Consider the following 23,610-nt stretch of genomic DNA (forward strand, 5'->3'; position numbering starts at 1 on the left):
ATTACATAAACCCCTTCTCAAATACTGCCAGATGCAGTGATACTGATGTTCACTATTTCTCAGGACCAACTCACTCAACTAAATGTATAAAAATCTCCTTACTCCACTCTAAGGCTTCTGACCATTTACTGTATTACCATTCCCTGATCAGGTATAAACACTGCATTTGATAAACTAGCCTTTCAGCACTGCTGCAACTCTGGCTCTCTCGCTCTGTTGCTCTCCCGCTCTCTCCTCTCTGCCAGAATGCAAGTTTTGTTTAAAAATACAAAAAATACCAACAACAATACATTTTCTATTACAATACATAGCTACCTTAAATAAAATTACTGTCAATATCCATAAGATCATTTGAGTCTCTTTGTATATGTAGACACTCCTAAGTTGTGGTGAATGTGCACCCTCCAGTTATTAAATCATTTGAGATTAGACCTGGATTAAAATGAATGTTGCAATGAATGCTTGAAATCACCACATCGAATAATCACAAGAAATGGGCAAAAGAAGAAACAATGCCATATTTATGCTATACAGAAGCATACTTTGTACAGAATTCCCCAGATATTTGCCTTTCAATTTCAAGAAACAGCATGTATCTGTAAGTCTCTCAAATATAGTTTGTGTGAGCTTTTCCTGAAACAAATGCACTTTGTAAGAGGATCGTCAAAGGTACTGCACTTCATTGTGCAAAATAGGAATCAAATTTTCAAATATGAACAATGGAACAATTTGTCCACAAAAGAAGCAGCATCTTTGTTCATTAGCCACCTGCAGCTTCCATGATAATGTACTACTCTGAATTGACTTATTTTGAAATGGGAAGCTTCCAAGGAAGGAGAGGAAAAGTGGAATAACAGGAACTGAACGTATGTGTCAGAAAGATTGAGCAATGCCTTTGTAATGGTGAAAGGTGAGGAAAATATGTTTGGTAATTCGTTTATTATTGTCATATGTACTGAGGTACAGTGGAAAAACTTTGTTTTGCATGCCATTTATACAGTTCATTACACCACATCAGTACATTGAGGTAGTATATGGGAAAAAGTAATAACAAAATGCAGAATATAGTGTTGCAGTTACAGAGACAGTGCAGGCAGACAATAATGTGCAAGGCCATAACAAGGTAGATGTGAGGTCAAGATTCTATCTTATTTTAGAAGAAGTCTGTTCAATAGTCTTATAACAACAGGATAGAAGTTGTCTATCAAGCTTTCAAGCTTTTATAGTTTCTGCCCGATGGGAGAAGAGAGCATATCCGGGATGGGAGGGGCCTTTGATTATGTTGGCTGCCTTCCCAAGGCAACGAGAAGTGTAGACAGAGTCCATGAATAGAGGTAGGTTTTTGTGATGTGCTGAGCTGTGTCCACAACTCTGCAGTCTTGGGCAGAGTTGCCATACCAAGTATGGCAATATGCAGTATACCAAGTATAACAGTTGCCATACAAAGCCGTGATGCGTCCAGATAGGATACTTTCTATGGTGCATCAATAAAAATTGGTGAGGGTCAAGGGGGACATGCCACAGTTCCTTAGCCTCCTGAGGAAACAGAGGCACTGGTAAGCTTTCTTGGCCTTAGCGTCTATGTGGTTGGACCAGGACAAGCTATTGCTGATGTTTGTACCTAGGAACTTGAAGCTTTCAACCATCTCCACTGATGTAAATAGGAGTATAGGCACTGCCCCACTTCCTGAAGTTAATGACCAGCTCTCTTGTTTTGCTGACATTGAGGGTAAGGTGAGTTTACTTGGAATTATGGTATTGACGGCAGAGCTGTAGTCAATTTATAATGGTCTGACATAGCTGCCTTTGTTGTCCAGATGCTCCAGAGACAAGTGTTGAGCCAAGGAGATGGCATCTGCCGCGGACCTGATTTGGCAGCAGGCAAATTGTAGTGGGTTGAGGTTGCCTGGGAGGCTGTAGTTAATGCGTACCATGACCAGCCTATCGAAGTACTTCATGATGGTGGATGTCAGAGCCACCCGGCGGTAGTCATTAAGGCACGTTACCTTGTTTTTCTTGGGTACCGAGATGAAAGTGGTCTTCTTAAAGCAGGTGGGAACCTCAGATTGAAGCAGGGAAAGGTTAAAAATGTCTGCATATACCCCCGCTAGCTGATCTGTGCAGGATCTAAGGACACAGCTGGGGACTCCATCCAGGCCAGATGCTTTCCACGGGTTCATTCTCTACAAGACTGATCTGATGTCTGTAGCGGTGACTGTGGGTACAGGTACATTGGAGGCCATCACAGCAGGTGTGACATTGCACTTCCTTTCTGTTCAAAACATGCCTAGGATGCGTTAAGCTCATTGGAGAGGGAAGAGCTGCTGTTGGCAATGCTGCCCGACTTCGTTTTGTAGCCCTGCCACAAATGATGGCTGGTCTGGGACTCAGTTTTGGAGTGGTGTTGTCTCTAGGCATCCCTGATAGCTTTATGAAGGTCATACCTCAAAATCTTGTATTGAGGTACGACCTTCATAAAGCTATGAGGGGTCACCCGATTTGATCACGGCTTACCTGGACTTCAGAGTGGAGTAGATCTCTCGGTTCATGGAAGGTTTCCAGTTTGGGAACACCAAGATTGACCTCTTTGGTACACGTGTTTAGCAAAGGGATTTGCATCAATTTTAAAGCTTTAAGGCTGATGAATCACAAACATAATGCTTAACAATGGACACGCTAAGATCATCCAGCAACATACCACAGTCTCAAAGCTGTTTTGACACTTGGTACCATGTGGCAATTAAAGATTGTACACTGATTGTAAAAGGATTGCCAAAAGTAAAGACCTAAACTCAATAAAGGATAATTTTGACAAGACATAGCTTATACTGTGGTAGTGTTGCTCAGTGTTCAGTCTTACCATGTCCCATCAAATACTGGGAGTGCATGGATTTTTATGTGAAGGTTACCATTAAACCTTTTCTGGAGAAAGCAGTGCACATTCATATCTTACTGTTTTCAAGGTGTTATGATGTCTCTGGAAAATCCTTCATATTCACTGAAAGGATAAGATGAACAACATCAGTGACCTCTCTCAGGCCAATGTTCCATGAATTGAGGCCCTAGTAACTCTCAGTTGGCAATGTTGGGCAGGCCACTTTATTCATATGCCTGACTCCCAAAACAGACTTTCTATTCCAAACTGTCATGGGGCAAGATTACCAGACAAGTAGAAGAAAACATTTAAAAATGTGCTCAAGGCCTCATGGAAAATAATGCAACACCCCCACTGATTCTAGGGAATCCTTGGCATGTAGTGGAGGAGCTTTAGGGATGGTATTGAGAACCTTTAGTCCATGCATTGGAAGTATACAGAAGGCCATCTCACACACCACTCACCTGCCTGCAGGCACTTCCTGTCCCATCTTTGGAGGAGTCTGCAATTCTCACATTGGTTCTGAGGTGAAAGTGGAAGCAAAGTTAAATGCTGGAAGTGTTCAGGTCAGGCTGCATCTGTGGGAATGTCGAAGATCCTTCATCAAAACTAGGAATGAACCCAAGGTGGCTAAGAAGAACAATTCCAAATGATCAGGCCTTTAAAATAAATCTTTAGGTTTTTTACTTGAGATTGATTGTGAATATGAAATAAAGTACATATTGGACAGTAGTAATCAGAATACACATGTAATCTAAGAAGAGAGTAAAACCCAGTCATGATTAGTAATGAGACAACCATATTGATCAGGCAGAAATGGTTCTGGAACAATCTGATAAAACATCAGGGAAAAACTTGAGAATCATGACTACAAAGCCTGTCTATTATAGTAAAGCTTATGGCAGTTGTGAGTCATGCATTCTTAATGGCTATTGAGTCTTAACTGTGAACGTTTGCACAAAAGTTTTTCTGTGTGTTTCTGTATTGTGGGCAATAGATTTTTATCTTTGATAATTCGTGGAGCTGACCTCAAAGTAAATCTGTATTTTGTCACTTGGTGTGGCTGCAGTGGTGATGATGATGTCATCTGTGATCATTTAGCTTTTGTATAATGATAGCAGTGTGCAAATGCTATCTTAGTTGTATTTTTCAATTTCTTTGCAGGTTTGGGCACTGTTTCTTTCTTCACTGATCACTTGTGCAGCAGTGCTGCTTTGTATTTCAATCTGTTTTTATTAGAACTGAGAGGTTGGCATGGCTGCATCTCTTCTCATTCACTGGTTGATCAGCTTCTCTATTAGAGGCTACCAGGTCTTTCCTGATGTACTGAGACAGAGAGAATTCTGCTGCCAGCTTTGGCCTCTTGTGGTCATTCTCAAGCATACTGCTCATCAGATTGACAATTTACTATATACAACAGCATGTCTATCCCACTTATAGAATAAGGTAGTAGTTTTTTTCCAAGGTAGGACTGTTCATTTATTATCTTCAGTGAGCTGCAGCATTTGATCATTACCATTTCTAGATGAAAAACGTTCATTCATACCTTAAAATGTTTTCATATAAAATAAGTTACAGACCTGAGCACAAAAACTTGGTCAATGCTGTGTAGGTCAAACAGGCGTATCCAAAATATTCATTCCTTTTTTAAAATTGACAAACAAGAGTGCAATAGAGTGGGAGTTTTATTCATTCATTTTAATGAGCTGAAAAGACCAGCATTTATTACCCACTCCCATTCATCCTTAAGCTGTCCTCTTGAACTGCTGCAATCCTTCCAGTGGAGGTACTCACACAGTGCTGTTGGGTAAAGAGTTCCAGCATTTAGAACAAGTGATATTGAAGGGCAGATGATATATATCCAAGTCAAGATGCTGTGTGACTTGGACGGGACTCTGCAGGTAGTGATGTTCCTATGTATCCACTCTCCTTGTCCTTCTTGGTAGTAGAGGTGGGTTTGGGGAGTGCTGTTGGAGAAGCCTGATTGAATAACTCCAATGCACCTTGTAGATACACATGGCAGTTACTGTGCGCTAGTGGTGGAGGAATGAATGTATGGAGAGATTGATTAGATTGAGCAGACTACTTTCTTCTGGATGGTGTTGAATTTCTTGAGAGTTGTTGATGTTGTACTGTAGTAGGAGAGCTCATGGCTGTCACGTGACAGTAACAACACTGACCCCTCTGGTTGGAGGACAGCATTGCTCCTCGGATCAGAAGTGACACCACTGTCAATCAAGGTGTGGCTCCACCCCACCCATCAGGTGTGGGCATAGGGATTGGCCTAGGAGAGCACCTTTGTTCCTGAACCTGCATGACCATTGGCCATGGAAGGAAACCTCTGTCCTTGACCTCCAAACCATTGGCCTGTCTAAATCACCTGGTCAGGCTCCACCCAGTCTCCCAGCACTATAAAGAGTGTTGCAATCCCCTGGTCTCTCTCTTTCGACTTCCCCAGGAGTAGTGAGACAACGCTGCAGCGACCACTGGTGAGAGTGTGCACCACCGCGAGGTTTGGGAGCGTCTTAGTCAGATTCCAGGGAGTGTTAGGGCCAATGCTGGTTTGGGTCAAGGTATTCAGGCATTGAAGTGTTTGTCCCTTGATAAGCTGTACCTTGTTTATTGTGTGTTTGTGTATCTCATCCTCGTTGTGATCCCCCCTCACGTTCGCGGTCTCCTGCGTGTGTGTGTGTGTGTGCACCTGTTCCCATTCATTCTGTCCCTGCGTTTGCTTTTGTGATTAAACTACTTTTAAAATCCAAGGCCTGTGTCCAGAGTCCTCCATCTTTAAGATTCCAAAGAACGTTTTCACACAACATGCCCTCATTCAGCCCCAATGAAAAGTATTCCATCATGCTCCTTTGTGTCTTTTTAAAAGGTGGAAAGGCTATTGGGTTGTTAGGAAGGTGAGTTGCTCATTGCAGATATCCAGTCTCTGACCTGCTATTGTAGCCAAGAATTTACTTGGCTGGTCCAGTTGAGTTCCTGGTGAATGGTGACTCCCAAGGATATTGATGGTGGGGGATTAGGCAATAAGCATCTACAAAATGCAATTGCAACTGATCTGTCTGGAAGCAGCTGATTATAACTACTCAATAAGCTACTCCTCGATGACTCCTATTTCCAACAGTAAATGAAAAGCCAGATGCCAGAAATATGAAATAAAAACAGAAGATTGTTGGAAACACTCAGATGATCAAGCAGCAAATGTGGAAAGAGAAACAGAGATAAAGTTTCAAGTCAAATACTTCTATTTCAGCTTTAATGTTATAGCTACAAGGAGGGAGTACCAGACAAAGGTCTGTAGTTTCTGTTTTTTTAAATCTAAGCAGTTAATTTTATCTTTAATTGGAATCAATAATCAACAAGAAAATAACTAGTTATTTAGGAAAGCTGAATATAATAAAACCTAATCAACATGGTTTTATGAAAGGTATATCATGTTTGAAAAAGTTGCTCAAATTCCATTGACAGTGTGACAGGGAGAGTTGATACAGGGAAACCTGTGGATGCACTGTATTAGATTTCCAAAAGGCATTTGACATTCTGCCACATAAGAGGCTGATGCATAAATTAAGAGCCCAAGATATTGGAGGAAGTATCTTGGCATTTTCCTGATGATAGCAAGCTAGGTGGCAATCTGGCTCAGAGGAGGACACACAGAGCTTCAGGGGATATGGACAGGCAAAGTGAATGGGCAAGGAGGACATGGCAGGTGGAATATAAAGTGGAAAAATGTGAGGGCATCCATTTTGATAGCAAATTTTAAAAATCATAATATTCTTTAAATGGCAAGAGATTGAAAGGTGATGGTGTTCAGAGGTTCCTAGGTGTTCTTGTACACAAATCAGTGCGTTAACATGCAAGTTCCTCAAGCGATTTAAGAAAGCTTTGTTGCCCATTATTGCAAGAGAATTTGAGTACAAGAATAAAAACATGCTCCAAGATGCTTCTACTCTCAACATCTGGAATATTATGTACTGGTCTGGACTTCAAGGAAGGATACACTTACTATTGAGGATATACAATGAAAGTTCACCAGATTGATTCCTGGAATGGTGATTTTGACATATGAGGAGAGATTAAGCACACTAGATCCAGACTCTTGAGTTTAGAAGGCTAAGAAATGATCTCATTGAAATGAACAAAATGGACAGGGAAGTGTGGAGTTGGGATGAGTGTGGAGAGTGGGATGTTGCCACTGATTGGGGCATTTGAGATTCTCTACCCAAGCAGGTTAGGTGACTCAGTTGCTAAATATGTTGAAAGCAGAGATTGATTGCTTTTAGATAATAAGGGAATCAGGGGATTATGGGGTTAGTGCAGGAAAGTGCAGAGGTAAAAGATCAGCTGTGATCTTATTGTATGACAGACCAGGCCCAAAGGGGCTGAATGGCTTTTTCATCCTTTTGTTTCTGATATTCATGTTTTGTTTTCAGATGATGTTACAAGGCATAGCATGTAGTTTGGAAATGAGAAAAGTCCCTGTGTCTCCACAGAAAGGGATGGTAATTATTTGGCTGTGATTGAAAGGTAAAAATTAATGTGGCCCCATCCAGTTAGTGGTCAATGGCGAAGCATAAGAGAAGGATGGTGTGGTCAGTCGTTCCAGTTGAGATAAACAAATAGATTATATTTACTACAGTCATATAGGATACCGTTAGCTATTTTGTACTTTGCCAATTTGGAAACTTGATTGGAGGGTTTCAAACAAGGAATTCCAGATTGATGAGCACAAATTTGGGAGGCTATAACAAGTTCAAGACTTGGGAGAAGAAAGAGAAGTTGGAGAAGGCTGGCAGATTGCAATGTCATCTGGGTCAAAAGAAATGCAGGAAGGAATGTGTGTGAGTTTCAAACCTCACTTCCAATTTGTTCCCATCTCCCCACCTACTCCATCATCACCCCTTCTACTAGTACATAAGAAGTGTTCCAATTTAAACCTTTTCTGTTTCATTGAATATCTTGGATGTCTCTGTTACAAAGCTGAAATCTTTGCTTATTCTAATTTTTTCTCATAACTTAACTCTCTAGCACATGAGATTGGCACTCATTGGCCTTCTTCTGTGTGTGCATTCCAGAGTTTGGATTTTTCTTTTGGTCCACAGCAATCAGTTCTAATCATAATACTGGAGGCGTTCTGTGACTAATTTACCTCACAGTTTTATCCCAATACAGTAATACTTGGACTGCATAGCAAGGGTTGAATATGTTAAGTTTGTCATTGTTCTTGACTTTTTTTCAGTCTTTCTGCAAGCTTTAGCAACATTTAAGGAATGATGCTTCCTGGTTTTTTTAATCCAACGTATAACAGCATCTTCATACTGATTTTCAGCCGTCATTGTTCCGGTATTTTTTCTAATTATGTAATACCTTGGATACTTCAACAGATAATTCCATTCATATATTCAAGTTTGTTTTAATTAACATTTAATTAAATTGCAATTACCTACTGAAAACAGGATCCTCATGATTATTTTTTTAAATTCAGTTTTCAGGATCTGCCAAGACCAGCACTTATTGTCCACCACTAATTGCTCTTGAACTCAGTGGCTTACGGGGCCATTTCAGAGAACATTAAAAAGTCAACCACATTCATGAATCAGAATCAGAGTCAGGTTTATTATCACTGACATATGTCATGAAATTTATTGTTTTGTGGCAGCAGTACAGTGCAAGACATAAAAATTACTGTCAGTTACAAAAATAAATAAATAGTGCCAAAGAGGAATAATCAGGTAGTGTTCATGGGTCTGATGTTTTAATCTTTTATCCAATGCCTTAAAAATGAATTTCAGCTTTTATGTACAAAGATGGGAATGCTAAGAAAATCCAGATGAATTTTAATTGATATAACTGTAAAATTATAGATAATGTAAATAGGAATGCTGAAATAAAGGATCTAGGTCTTATTATTGATCATTTATTGTATATTAAGATCATTGTTTTATTGGCAAAATTCCAATAATGTATTAAACTCTTCTGTCAAGTTTTGTCATTGGGTAATTACATTGTTAAAGTTTCTAATTACCTGAGCTGCATCATTAATGTCGTTTCGTTCAATAAACCATGTACTATTGGGTGCAGAGACAATGGATCAGAATTTATTCACAAAATAATGACAAGGCTAATGGTGCTCATCATAACTTCTGGATATATAGTATATCAACTGAGGACAAGGAGCATATGTGTGGTTAAATATGAATATAGAAGAGTCATAGCACTCTGCTGTTAGTTGTTTAAAATGGCATTCTTAGCTTTAACCTCCCTATCTTTTAAAGAATTCGGTGCTTTATTGACCATTGCCCATTAAGTTCAGTAATGAAATAAGTCATTTCATGCATACATATTTTAACAACTTTTTAAGTGCTATTGTCTGCCAATCAACCCCTCTTGCACTAAAATTAACAGGTATGAATTCTTCTTTTGAATTTTATGAGAATGAGTTTACAAACATCACATTTAAATTATTAAAGCATGTTATCTTTTGTCTGTTTTTTTCCTCTCGTCATAACTGTCCTTATTTGATTTACATTGAATTCAGCTACTCTCATTTTCTTCAGCTTGATCCTTCCTATGTTTACTCTCAATGTTGAATCTCATTGATTAAAGAGATTTTCTGTTAGTTGTCCTGGTCCCTTGGGTCCCAGATGCCATTTTCTTTTCTTGCTGTGCCATTATTACGTTAACTTTCAGCAATTTAGTGACCAAAGCTATTTTGAGCTGAATCACAAAGGAACACAGTTAATTAATAGCAAATTCTATAGATGTGCAGCTACAAGAATATATACATCATTCCATTCTAGATGTTCTGAAACTTATTGTGATTCCATATCCCAGTCAGTGTGTAGGTGTGTGTTGGAACAAATTGCAATGAAAGACAATCAATTGTTTTTCCTAACTACTTGCTGTACCTTCATGTTAACTTTCAGTGATTGGTATACAAGGACAGCCAAGTCCTTCTAAATACCAACACTTTTAAACCCCTCATCATTTAGAAAAAGAAATCCTACTTTTTCTATTTTATCTGCCAAACTGGATGACCTCATATTTTTTCACATCTGCCATGTATTCGCCCATTCACCACCTGCTCCTCCCCCACATCCTTTGAAACTTGTAGTTCCTTGGGATTGGCATCATGCTGTCCACGCCTAAGTCAGAAATCTCATAGGAGTGGCAAAGGTGCCTTGTGACAGGATTTTTGCAGTAATGTTAAATGAACTGGGTATGTTATCATATTCATGAGGCAAACATTATGCAAATGAATTTCAGATCATTGAGGCTGAAATGACCCTGTGATGGAACATAACAAGTAGGTTTAGAATCACTGTATCTTTAAGGCCTTTTGAACTATCATGCCCCAATTTTATCCTCATAATCATACATGTTGAAGTTGGTGCAGGAAGGGAAGGGTTTAGATTTTTGGATCATTGGGATCTCTTCTGGGGAAGGTGGGACCTGTACAGAGAGGACAGGTTACACCTGAACTTGAGGGGGGCCAATATCCTTGCGGCCAGGTTTGCTGGGGTGGTTAAGGAGGGTTTAAACTAGATTGCGAGGGGGAAGGGAACCGGAGGAGTAGGTCAGAGGAGAAAGGGGATGGGGAAAAGTCAGATCTGGCAGGTAGAGAGGCTTTGAGGAAGGAGAAGCAGAGTACAGGCTACAAAAGTAGTAAGGTGGATGGGCTAAAGTGCATTTACTTGAATGCGAGAAGCATCAGGAATAAAGGAAATGAACTGAGAGCTTGGATAAGTACATGGGACTATGATATTGTGGCTATTACAGAGACATGGCTGACATCGGGGCTGGAATGGATATTGAATATTCCTGGTTTTCAGTGTTTTAAAAGGGATGGAGGTTGGGGAGAAGAGGAGGAGGGGTGGCGATACTGGTCAGGGACACAGTTACAGCTGCAGAAAGGGTAGATAATGTAGAAGGATCCTCTCTAGAGTCAATATAGGTGGAAGTTAGGAATAAGAAAGGGGCAGTTATCCTCCTGGGAGTATTCTATAGGCCCCCCGGTAGCAGTAGGGATACTGAGGAGCAGATTGGGAGGCAGTTTTTGGAGAGATGTGAAAATAACAGGGTTATTATAATGGGAGACTTCAACTATCCAAATATTGATTGGCACCTACTTAGTGCCAAAGGTTTAGACAGGGCGCAGTTTGTTAAGTGTGTCCAGGACGGATTCCTGACACAGTATGTTGACAGGCCAACTAGAGGGAATGCCATATTAAATCTAGTTTTAGGTAATGAACCGGGTCAGGTGACAGATCTATCGGTGGGTGAGTATTTGGGAGACAGTGACCATTTCTCCATGACCTTTAGAATTGTCATGGGCAGGAATAGGAGAAAAGAGGACGGGAAGATATTTAATTGGGGGAAGGCAAATTATGAGGCTATAAGGCGAGAACTTGGGAGTGTAAATTGGGGTGACATTTTTGAAGGGAAATGTACTGTAGAGATGTGGTCGGTGTTCAGGGATCTTTTGCAGGATGTTAGGGATAAATTTGTCCCAGTGAGGCAGAGAAGGAATGGTAGGGTGAAGGAACCGTGGGTGACGAGAGAGGTGGAACAACTAGTTAGGAAGAAGAGGGCAGCATACATAAGGTGTAAGCAGCAAGGATCGGACAGGGTTCATGAGGAATATAGAGTAGCAAGGAAGGAGCTTAAGAAAGGGCTGAGGAGAGCGAGAAGGGGACACGAAAAGGCTTTGGCGAGTTGGGTTAAGGAGAATCCCAAGGTTTTTTTCTCGTACGTAAAGAGCAGAAGGATGGCTAGGGTAAAGGTAGGTCCGATTAAAGACAAAGGTGGGAAGATGTGACTGGAAGCTGTGGAAGTGGGTGAGGTTCTCAATGAATACCTCTCTTCAGTATTCACCAAGGAGAGGGGTCTTGATGATGCTGAGAACAGTGTAAGTGAGGGTAATGTTCTAGAGTATTTAGGTATTAGGAGAGAGGATGTGTTGGAGTTGTTAGAAAATACTAGGACAGATAAGTCCCCGGGGCCTGATGGAATATTCCCCAGGCTGCTTTGTGAGGCGAGGGAGGAGATTGCTGAACCGTTGGTTAGGATCTTTGAGTCGTCGTTGTCAACGGGGATGGTACCGGAGGATTGGAGGGTGGCGAATGTTGTCTTCTTATTCAAGAAAGGTAGTAGGGATAGTCCAGGAATTCCAGACCGGTGAACCTTACGTCTGTGGTGGGTAAGCTGTTGGAAAGGGTTCTGAGAGAGAGGATCTATGAGCATTTGGAGAAACATGGACTGATTCGGGACAGCCAGCATGGCTTTGTGAAGGGAAGATCTTGCCTCACAAGCCTGATAGGGTTCTTTGAGGAGGTGACCAGGAAGATTGATGAGGGTAGTGCAGTGGATGTGGTCTACATGGATTTTAATAAGGCGTTTGACAAGGTTCCGCATGGTAGGCTCCTTCAGAAGGTCAGAGGCCAAGGGATCCAGGGAGGCTTGACCGTGTGGATTCAAAATTGGCTTGCCTGTGGAAAGCAGAGGGTTGTGGTGGAGGGAGTGCATTTGGATTGGAGGGCTGTGACTAGTGGTGTCCCGCAGGGATCGGTTCTGGGACCTCTTTGTGATATTTATTAACAACTTAGATGAGGGGTTGGAAGGCTGGGTTAGCAAGTTTGCAGATGACAAAGATCGGTGGTGTTGTGGATCGTGTGGAGGGCTGTAGAAGCTTGCAGTGGGATATTGATAGGATGAAGAGCTGGGCTGACAAGTGGCAGATGGATTTCCATCCAGAGAAGTGTGAGGTGGTACATTTTGGAAGGACAAACTCCAAGGCGGAGTACAAGGTAAATGGCAGGATTCTGGGCAGTGTAGAGGAGCAGAGGGATCTGGGGGTTCATATCCACAGATCACTGTAAGTTGCCTCGCAGGTGGATAGGGTAGTTAAGAAAGCTTATGGGATGTTAGCTTTCATAAGTCGGGGAATCAAGTTTAAGAGCCACAAAGTGATGATGCAGCTTTACAAAACTCTGGTTAAGCCACACTTAGAGTACTGCGTCCAGTTCTGGTCACCTCATTATAGGAAGGATGTGGAGGCGTTGGAAAGGGTACAGAGGAGATTTACCAGGATGCTGCCTGGATTAGAGAGTATGGATTATGAGGAGAGACTAAAAGAGCTAAGGCTGTTCTCATTGGAGAGAAGGAGGATGAGGGGAGACATGATAGAGGTATACAAGATATTGAGAGGAATAGATAGAGTGGACAGCCAGCGCCTCTTTCCCAGGGCGCCATTGCTCAAAACGAGAGGACATGGCTTTAAGGTATTAGGTGGGAAGTTCAAAGGTGATGTCAGAGGGAGGTTTTTCACCCATAGAGTGATTGGTGCATGAAATGCGCTACCTGGGGTGGTGGTGGAGGCTGATACATTGGACAAATTCAAGAGATTGTTAGGTAAGCATATAGAGGAATTTAAGTTAGAGGGATATGTGGGAGGAAGGAGTTAGATAGTCTTAGGTGTGGTTTGAAGGTTGGCACAATATGGTGGGCCGAAGGGCCTGTATTGTGCCGTATTGTTCTATGTTCTATGGTTCTATATTAGTCCCATATATTTATGTTTGCCTTATATTCCTGCCCATTCAGTGTTGAACCTGACAATGTACAAGATAATTGCTGATGCTATGAACATCTAATCTTCAAAAATGCCTAATGATGAACTAAAGTACTTTCTAATTCATCAGTTCTAAGTGGACAATCCTTTTAGATCTATTGTATAAAAACAGAAAATACTGGTATTCAGTAGATTAGGCAGTACCTGTCGACAGAGAAACTTCATCCGAACTTTGAAGGGTCATGGACCTGAAACCGTAACCATGTTTCTCCTCCCACAGATGTGTCCTGACCTGCTGAACATCTCAGCATTTTCTGTTTTTTTCATATATCTAGTATCTACAGTTGTTTCTTTCTGTTGTGGCATAATATGCTTCTTCTCTGCATCTGTGTTGAAGGGTTCTGCAGGATATCAGTTGTACTGCAGCTACTTCTATGATCTGTTGCCAGAATAGTCATTTGTATTTGCTGTAGCCTTACAATCTGTGGGCCATGTTTGAATTTTGGCTTGTTTATTGCTCATAATCAGCTACTGCTGAATTGTACGCCTCCAGCATTTTGTTTTTTTTATTGGATTTGTGAGTATTTGCTCATTATACCAATAATCTTCACTCAGATGATGTCATCTGATACCAGTTTTAGAATTGATCTCCTGCTTGTGATTTTTATTGTCTTGCCTGATCGATCTGTATATGAAACTTGCAAGATGATCAAGGCATAGAGACTATTTTAACTCATTGATTTCAGCTCTTTGCATGAATTCCAAAACCAATAAAGTTGGTTAAATAAGCAAGGTATGGAAAGCATGGGAATTAGGTGATATTGCAGAAGATCCTCTGGAATCGGAATGCAAAAGTTAAGCACTACAGTCTGAAGATTGATGTTACTTTTATTGCACTGCTTTTAATAGAACATTTGAAAAGAAAACTTTAGACAGACTTCATGTAGAAAAGACATTTCCATTGGATAGTGTTGCCACAGATTTAAATCTTGAGAAGCAGGCAATTTCTTGGCACTGGAATGACATCGATCATCTTTGACAAGGAGAGGGCAAAGATTCAATGCCCTTTTTCATTTATGTTCTTCTCTGGTCTTCATTTTGAAATCTACTGATCTAACCAGATGCTGGACTGAGAGAAAGAAAATATACCAGTTAAATAAATGTCTTTGAGTTACTACCCATTCTAGCAGAGGATGGCAGTATTGTTTCAGTCTACAGATGTTGAGCCTTGGTGTTTTCATATAATGGGTATAGAGGAAGAGAAAGATGTGACAAATTTGCCTGTTCACAAATCTAATATGATAGTTATTATCTCTGAGTATGTTTACATGCATCTTGGCCTATTTCCAACTCATTGCTGGTTAGGAGATACTTTGAGGGATCCCCATCTAAAGTGTGGCTGTATGCTTGTAAATATCTGTATTCATTATCTACCTGAAACAAAGATGGTCAGTGACATTTCTTTGTCTTAAAGAAGTCCAGTGTTCCAAGCAACAGTTGTGATTTATGTTCAACCAAAACAATGCCAATTTACTATTTCCTTTACTTAACCTAATTTGTTGAGTTCAAACAGTTTAGCAGTTTGTTGTGGGAGGAGAAATAAAGGGAATGGAGATAGTAGTGAGAAAAAAGGGGTTAATAAAATCTTGCCAGATTACCTTTTGTCATCATTGATGAGATGCAACCAAGCTCTTAACACAGAGTGGAGAATGGCTATATAGTTGGTAACAGCAATAGCTTTTGGATGTAATCTGAGGTAATTAGGTGAGGTCAAATAGATTATTTTTAAAAATGCCTTTCAGCTATGTTTTTTTTGACTTAATAAGATTTATAGACTTGGCATCAAATGGTACTGAAACCAGACATCTTTTACAGTAAAACTGCATTTTAAAATAAAATGACATTCCAGGCATTTTCCAGTTACAGGCCAGACCTAAAGAAGAATGGAATTGTGAAAGGTGCCCAAAGGCACAGGTTTAAGAATGCTTTTGAAGATGACTAAATATGTAATGAGAGGAGCTGGAAAATAGTTTGGCGTATGCCCTGGCAATGAAGATAGAATGAAGCAAGTTGGGACTGTACAGTGGATCCAGAATGCAGACATTAATATAAGGTTGAGATTGTTATGCTGAATAATCTCAAACTAATCAATTATTTCCTTCTTCTCCTTGATCTGGAATGTTTCTGTTCCTACTAAAACCTTAAATAATTGCATGAACAAAAACTCCAAAGTGCTATGAAAATTTCCCCATCAGTTACTGCCAAATGAATTCATTGGGGGGAGTATCCCATGATACTTAAAAAAAAACACTTTTGTAGATTTGAGGTGGTTCATGACTTATTTTTTCTTTATTTACTGCCAATATAAGGTGGCTGAGAATCAAAATAGCAGCAGATACTGAAAAGCTAAAGTAAAAACAGAAAATGGTGGAAACGCACAGCATGTCAGGCTGTATCTGTGGAAAGAGAAACTGTGTTAACATTTCAGGTTGGAGGCCTTCTTCAGAACTAGGAAAGAGAGAAAACAAGTTCGTCTTAAATTGCAAAGAAGGTGGGGGATGGATGAATAAGACAAAGAGAATACAGACAATCCCCGGGGTTACACAAAGATTCCATTCCTGAGAACTGTTTGTAAGCTGATTACTCTGTAAACTAGAAGTGTCCACTTTCTGTAGTAACTCATGGTATCACTGTGCACACATTTGCTATAATTCTTTCACTTCATTGTATGGGAGAATTGTGTAAAGTCGAATTTCCATAAGTTAGATCATTTGAAACCCAGGGAGCCCCTGTCTCTCTAATAAAATGAGGCCAGGGTTCCTATGGGAACAAGTTGTAGATGCCATCAAATCAATGGGTGAATGGCTAATTGGGGAGGGAAAAAACTAGAAGAAAAGGTATGAAATGAGGGCAGTTAAAGAGTGAGATTACAACAAAGGAATATGAAAAGATGTGAAATGCTGGTCTGTAGGACATGTGCTAGTAGAAAGAGAAAAACTGAAAGAGATGTCACCAATGGATGACTTACAATAGAAATGGCCAGTTCTGATACAGACACAGAAAACATATTACCTGAAGTTGTAGAATTCAGTATTGAGTCTACAGTTTGTGGGTTAGACCAAATGCTTGGAATGTTCCCCTACTTGCTGAAGTACAGGCAGTCCTTGGGTTGCAAAAGCATTCCGTTCCTGAGAACTGTTTGTCACCTAAACTTTTCATAGGTTGGAAATAAACTAAAAAATAGTGGCAGAAGATCATAGAAACAGCTATGACGGAAGAGCAAGCAGGCACAGGAAGAATGGTCACCAGCCAGCCTCACTGACTCAGTGAGTGAGCGAATGAGTCTGCTCAGTGCTCTCTGCTTGGGCTTAGCTCAGGTGGGGTGTGGTGGCTTGGGAGAGAAGGCATGTGGAAATTACCCATTTCCACCTGGCAGAAGATGCCTGCAGCAGCCAGCAAATCCATTCCCATCCATCCACCATGTCCATATGGGGTGGTCTGTCTCTCAAATGCTCTTTAAATCACCATTGTGCCCAAAGGCTCGTGGGAACAGATGGGGAGACGTGTAGGATACCCTGCTCGGGGGCGAAGGGAGTTTTAGAGAGGTGCAACCCGAAGTGTCCCGCGCCAACTCGAGGCAGGAGGCACAGTGGCCATCTCAACCCCAAAAAAGACTGCCTGCAACCCTACAGTAGCTGGCAAATCCATCCCCATACGGACGTCAAAAAAGCCGGCGCAGTGGCTTAAGCCACTAACTCCCGCTGAAAATATCTCCTCCGCCTTCAGCAGCCTACAGCTGCGCAGTCAGGCTCCGACAGCAGTGGCTAACTCCAGATCACTTGATTCACCTGACACTCACCTGCAAAGATCTGCTGTAAAGTTAGGAAAGTTTAACTTGTTTCAAAAATTGTTTAAAAGTTCATTGGAAAGTTTTTGTAAAATCAATAATTTGTAAGTCAGCTCATTCGCATGTATGGGTATCCGTAAGCTGGGTGTTTGTAACGCGGGAGGGCTTATATTTGTATTCCACTGTAGCTCACGTGAATAAGGTAGGAATCAGATCTCAAGGGCTGATTTTCTTCCTTTATGGACATTACATGGCTCTCTCATCATTTCGGAGTTTGAACAAGAAACCTGATATCATCTTGAAATGAGTTTCTTAACAAACTGAAGAAAGTTATGAGTGTTCATCCTCCAAATAGCAAAGGAAAACTTAACTATCATGCAGCAGTGTAAAGATTTTGTGCATTTTGAATTTAGCTACTAGCCATAGCATTAGGTTTTAATGGTTCACCTCTTTTGGCTTCTGTTTCCCGCTTGATAAAGTATTGACCAGAGATTACTTTCACAGCCTTTCCTCAATGAATGTCTCTGGCTCTTGCTTATTCTGCATGGATTCCAACTAGAACTCCACCCTTCATATTTTAGATCCAGCTTTGGTTACACAGATATCTTTAAGATATTAACTTTTCCTCAAATCACTGTTCTTGTCCCATATGAATATCCTACTCAGTGTCTTGTGTCAACACATGCATGCATTTGATCTGTCAGATTCACCCCACCTACTTCCTATCTCAATGAATTCCAAGCCTGACCGTGTGTTCTCTCCATATGCCACCATTATGTTCATGCTCATTTGGTCAGAGGTTTTCATGCCAAACAGTGAACTCCTCCTTCTATGTGCAAAGTTCTTGCTTTACCTGCCCCCCTTCCCACCACCCCCCCCCCCCCCCACCTTCTCCAGATCTATTTATTGCAAACTGTTAGCATGGCATTGACAGTTTAAATTTTACTACTCCATTTTTCTAACCTCTCTGTACAGGCAGCATTCATCTTACTAAGCATCAGCCCCAGAAACGCCAATAAATCTGCTGATGAGGGCAATTCTATTGTTGTTTGTAGAATTGACCTTTACCTTCCATCTCCTCACCTATGTCCCTAGGCTGTGACCCTGGCACAGAACATCTTTATATCCCAGATAATCAATGAGTTGATTTCTTTTGGGGTTCTTCTCTCCACAGCCTACAATGTCATAGTTCATTCAACCAATCACAAACAACTTTGTCATCTTCCCTCAGATCCACAAGCAAGACTGCCTGGTAGACCCATTGTTTCAGCATATTCTGGTCTTACACAACATTTGTTCCTACCTTGACTGTTTTCTTTCTCCCCTTATGCTGTCTGTTCCCAGTCACAACATTTCTGTTGCTTTCCACCACTGACAGTTTCGAGTTTCTTAACCCCAACTGTCTTACCATGCCCAGTCTTTCAACACCTCCATTCCATGCCAGTATGACCTGAAAGCCATTCACTTCTTCTTTCAACAGAGGCCCCAACTGCCACCCTCCTGTGACTGGCTGAACTTGTTCTTTTGTTGAGCAACTTCTGCTTTAACCCCATTCACTTTCTCCAACTAATAGATGTAGCTATGAGAAACAATACATATTAAGTGGAATCATCCTACTTCTTTGAAAATTTATTGTCATGCTAATAATGTCGCATCTGGTAGTAGAGTATTGTTGTATCATAATTTTGACTTCTCTTTGTTCCTTTATTACAAATTTTCACATTTTAATTCTTAGTGTTTCACTTGTTTTCTGCTTTCTTTAGACGCTTTGCTGCCAATTAAGCATGGAACTGAATATTTGCATAATCAAACACCAGAGGGACACCAAAAAATGAGGCTTCTTCCACTGGTCACGCAATTAGATGAAAAAAAACAAAATACAAAACAAGTCTGAATTAATTAGTTTAAAAGATAACTCAGCAACCTCCAATGATGATGGCAGGTGGATTTTAATACAGGGAATGCATTCCCAACCTGCCATGCAATTGTTTGTTATAGATTTACCAGAAGGTAGGATATTGTTCATGTCTCACCTCAGGCTTCTTTATGGTGACCAGGTTTCTTAGGGAAATAGTAGTGGAAGCTAGGGGCTATGGAGGAAAATTACGTTTAATAGTGCACCTTGTGGTCTAACCATGCTTACCACCTGATTGCTGGGGACCATCCACAAGCATCCTGGCCATCAAGTGTCCTGGCTGTGAGCTGCCAGTGTTAATATTTTCTGCCTTGTGCATACATTAGACTGAAGGTATACTTGAATTTGTAAAGGACGTTTAGGATCCCACATTATGTTTCATCCATTGATTTACATTGAGATGCAGACCCTGGTATAAAATAGGCAAACTTGTGCTAAATCCATAAAGATAGTCATGGTAACTTCAATGATAGTCTGCTGTAACAAATGATAGAAATTGTTGACTGAATATTGCTTAGTTTCCTGATTTTCTCATTTAATGTTTCTGATGTAATGAGAGCATTTGATTTAGCTGTGATAGTGGGTATTTGATATCTTGATTTTTGAATTATGTCTGAATTACATCTATATTCAATAAGTCATGTCTGCATAGTTTCAGTATCATTAACTTTGCAACATTTAATACAATGGACACCATTAACTATAATTAGCAGCCTGACCTGTTTCCAACCAAAAATATTGTTTCACCATTTTCTCTGAAACACTCTAATGGTATTTATAATTCTGTAATCAGAGATGCATACTTTTTTTTGTGTTCCTTGAACCGTATCCTGTCACAACTCCCTTAATGACTAAGAATCAGACATCTGTTCAGCAGAATAAGCCAATGAACCAGAATGCTGTAGACCAATTTCATGATTGTGGACAACCTACAAACTCGTGGAATGCATCGACTTTCTTTAAGCCAACAAACCCCAAAGAACAAGTAGGATTCTGGCTTGAGCACAGCTGATATGATCAAGTTTTGGCACTCACACATGCATCAAGATCCATTCCAGAAGATGTATGTGACCTGTGCAGCCATTGTAGATTTTTCATAAATCCGCAACACAGTCTGGATTAAAGGCCTCGTGCTGAAGCTCACAAGGATCATTTCCTTCTTCAAAATACCATGCCTAATGTGGAAAATGCTGAATAACCAGTAACTTCCATGTCTACCTGAGCAATTAAGTCAAGTTACCCAAGCTCCTTAATGATAGACAGTTACATGTTCAATGTTGGCACCAATGCTCTTTAATGTCTGCATGAGCACAATGGTCTCAATGGTAACACAAATTTGCATATACAATGATCTCCTCTTGGTCATACAACAGGCTCCTTTAATAATATCAAATCCACACTAAAGAAGGGTCTAAACACCATAGAGGAATATTTTTAGAAACTCAAACTTACCCCTAGAAAACAATAATTATTGTTTTCCATCTTGATAAAAAGGGTACCAGAAACATTCTGAAAGCAACCTGATGTGGCAGCAATGTGAGAGATGACTTCTGTCCATTCTATCTCAGAATGATGCTGGACTGCAGATTAACATTCAAAGTTCATGAAGTCAACATGATGCAGAAATTTGTAAACACAAACTGGGGATTATCAGAGCCAGCAATACAGATATCAGTGAGAGCCCTTGTATGCCCAGTAATCAGGTATGTATGCTAGTATGGATTAGATCTAGTTACACCTGACTTGTTTATACACAACTAAACATCTGCATTGCTCCAGAAACAAAATTCTGCAGTTACTGAAAATCTGGAAGAAAAAACACAAAAAGCTGGAAATCTGAAATCAAACAGGAAATTCTGGTAGTATTCAGCACGTCAGGCAGCATTTATGGATGAAGAGTTACAGTTCAGGTCAATGACCTTTCTTCCAAAACATCACTGTGTGGTGCATCATTGGAATACTCAAGTTCTCTCTAATACATTGGTAGCCTCTGTTTGCAAATATTGCTACCCTATCCAACCGTGAATTGAGGGCCTTGCCAAAGATGTGCCAACTTCTCTGGATCCAAATATACAAACTCTGATAAGTTAATTTTAACCTCTGTGAAAGTTTGGAAAGCTAAATGAAACTCCCAAAAAGATACTCTGACAAAGTTCTGACACAGAAGGTCCCCGGCAATCTTCCACATAGGTTATGGAAAAGTGAACTACATCCAAACAGACCATGGTCGATACATGAATCACAAGTGGAAAATGAAAGACTTTCTATTTGTATATGTTGTCATCCAGAACAGATCATGGAATGCATAACATCTTCATGTTTTTCGATTAGACCATGGGTACTTATCACTGCAATACACTCTGGAACTCTACACAATTATCTGGGTTGAACAATAAATGTAAATTCCAAACCCACGACAGCTATCACTAAAAATAACAAGGGTTGAACATAGAACAGTACCGCCCAGGACAGGCCCTTTGGCCCAATGTGTGCTGGACCAATTACATTAGTAATAAAATGCCCAACTGAACTAATCCCTTCTGCCTACATTATGTCCATATCCTACCATTTCCTTCACATTTATGTGCTTGTCTAAGAGCTTCTTGAACGCCCCTATCGTTCTTGAAAAAATTGCCTTCCATTTGTTCCTGAGATTAACGTTAATGCAGCATATCACTTGTATTTTAACAGAGGAACAGCTGCCTCATGGATTCCCCACTATTGACATGGGCCCCCAGCTGAAGGTGGTGGAACGGACCCGCACAGCTACAATGCTCTGTGCTGCCAGTGGAAACCCAGATCCAGAGATAACATGGTTCAAGGACTTCCTGCCAGTGGACACAAGTAACAGCAATGGGCGAATTAAACAGCTCAGATCAGGTAGGATGCTTTTATATCAGCTTTATTTTAGGCAGCTTGGATATTTGGAGGTTAGTGTTTTAACAACAGCTGTATTGGCACATTAATTTTGTAATTATTTAATATTCAAATTACTGGTATATTTTGATTTTTTGAAAAATAGCTGTTAGCCATTGTTACAGCTCATGGATTTGACTGGTTTACCAGGCAGTCTATTTGGCTGTATACAGTGTTGCTTTCATTTGATTTCTTGTACAGTGGAAGTGAGCTGTGAAAATTGTCCCAACAGTAGTAAGTATGCTGAATTTTGTTTACCTCCTGTCCAGCCGATGCATGGTGGTAAACAGTACTGACTTAATTGAGTCTGGATGTGGACTTAATAGTCTGTTTATCCAGTTGGTAGTTACATTGTACTCTGCATATAAAACAGCTTTATTGTATAAATAGAAAGTGGTAGATAACAGATGAATCAAGTCATATTCTATTCAATTGTGGAAATCAATGGGAAATCCTATCACCATGATTGAATTCATATGCAAGATACTGAGAAATCTATGGCTCAATGTAATGTGTATGCTATCACCATGTTGAAATTTTCCTAATTTCCACTTACTCACTTCACCAAGTGGAACGTATAAGTGTCCCTAACAGGGAGAGTTTGTGTGAAGTTGACGCCGCCACAATTCCACATGACTAAGTGTGCATGAGAGTACTGTTTGATTTTAATCAGTAAAAGCTGCAGTTTACCAGCATGGTTACTGGTAAACTATACATTATTTCTATTTTTGGAATTTTGAGTGTAGAATTATTTGGAGATGAGTTTGATGAAATTAGTTTAGGATTCCCTTATCAAGCCATCTTAGCGAGGCAATCGTCAGCAATTGATAACAGTGCTGATAATAGTAATAATTTATGATAATAGTGTATTCCCGTGTCAGTTTTGCCACTGAGCTGACTTGTTTCCAAATCTTAATTGCTAGGCATATCCTCTCAGAACCATCTTTTACAATCAGTCCTCGTCATCCATTGGGGATAGGGACACAAAATTCCTGCCAATAACAAAAAAAAATGAGGATACCACCATGGCACTCTCCTGTGTAAAACCCTTAACACACATTAAGATGAGTAGTCTGCTCGTGTTGGAAGCTTCGAACATACTTTGGTAGTGTAAGGGAATCTTGCTGAGATTCCCCCTCGTCTCCACAGCAACTTTCATCCCAATAATCTCTGTAAAGTAGAGGCCTCTTGAATCCCACAGACCCAACAGAGTGGAATAATTCAGATTTTAGAAATGACATAAGAGTAGGCTAGCTGAGTTAACATTGGAAGAGGGGATTACAGAAAAACAATCAAAAAGGAATTGGCAAAATTACATTGAACACACCTTTCAGGCCAGGTAGTCTTTGCCAACATTTATGATCCACACAATTGTCCTCCTGCTGTGCTTCTTTTAATCCTATCAGCATATCCTTCTGTTCTTTCCTCCATCATGTGGTTATCTAACTTTCCCTTAAATGCTGCTACACTTCTACTTAGCTACT

The 23,610-nt window shown here is 40.3% G+C and overlaps 1 protein-coding gene across 1 annotated transcript in view; it reads left to right on the forward strand.

Moving 5' to 3' along the window:
- LOC127567693 (receptor-type tyrosine-protein phosphatase F-like) overlaps positions 1-23,610 on the forward strand; it is a 335,950-nt gene that overhangs the window by 155,245 nt on the left and 157,095 nt on the right. The window contains exon 5 of the mRNA XM_052010633.1: positions 21,902-22,090. Coding sequence (XP_051866593.1) covers positions 21,902-22,090 — 189 coding nt within the window. The remainder of the gene's footprint in view (positions 1-21,901; positions 22,091-23,610) is intronic.

This window comes from Pristis pectinata, chromosome 3 (genome assembly GCF_009764475.1).
Source record: "Pristis pectinata isolate sPriPec2 chromosome 3, sPriPec2.1.pri, whole genome shotgun sequence".
Lineage (NCBI taxonomy): Eukaryota > Metazoa > Chordata > Chondrichthyes > Rhinopristiformes > Pristidae > Pristis > Pristis pectinata.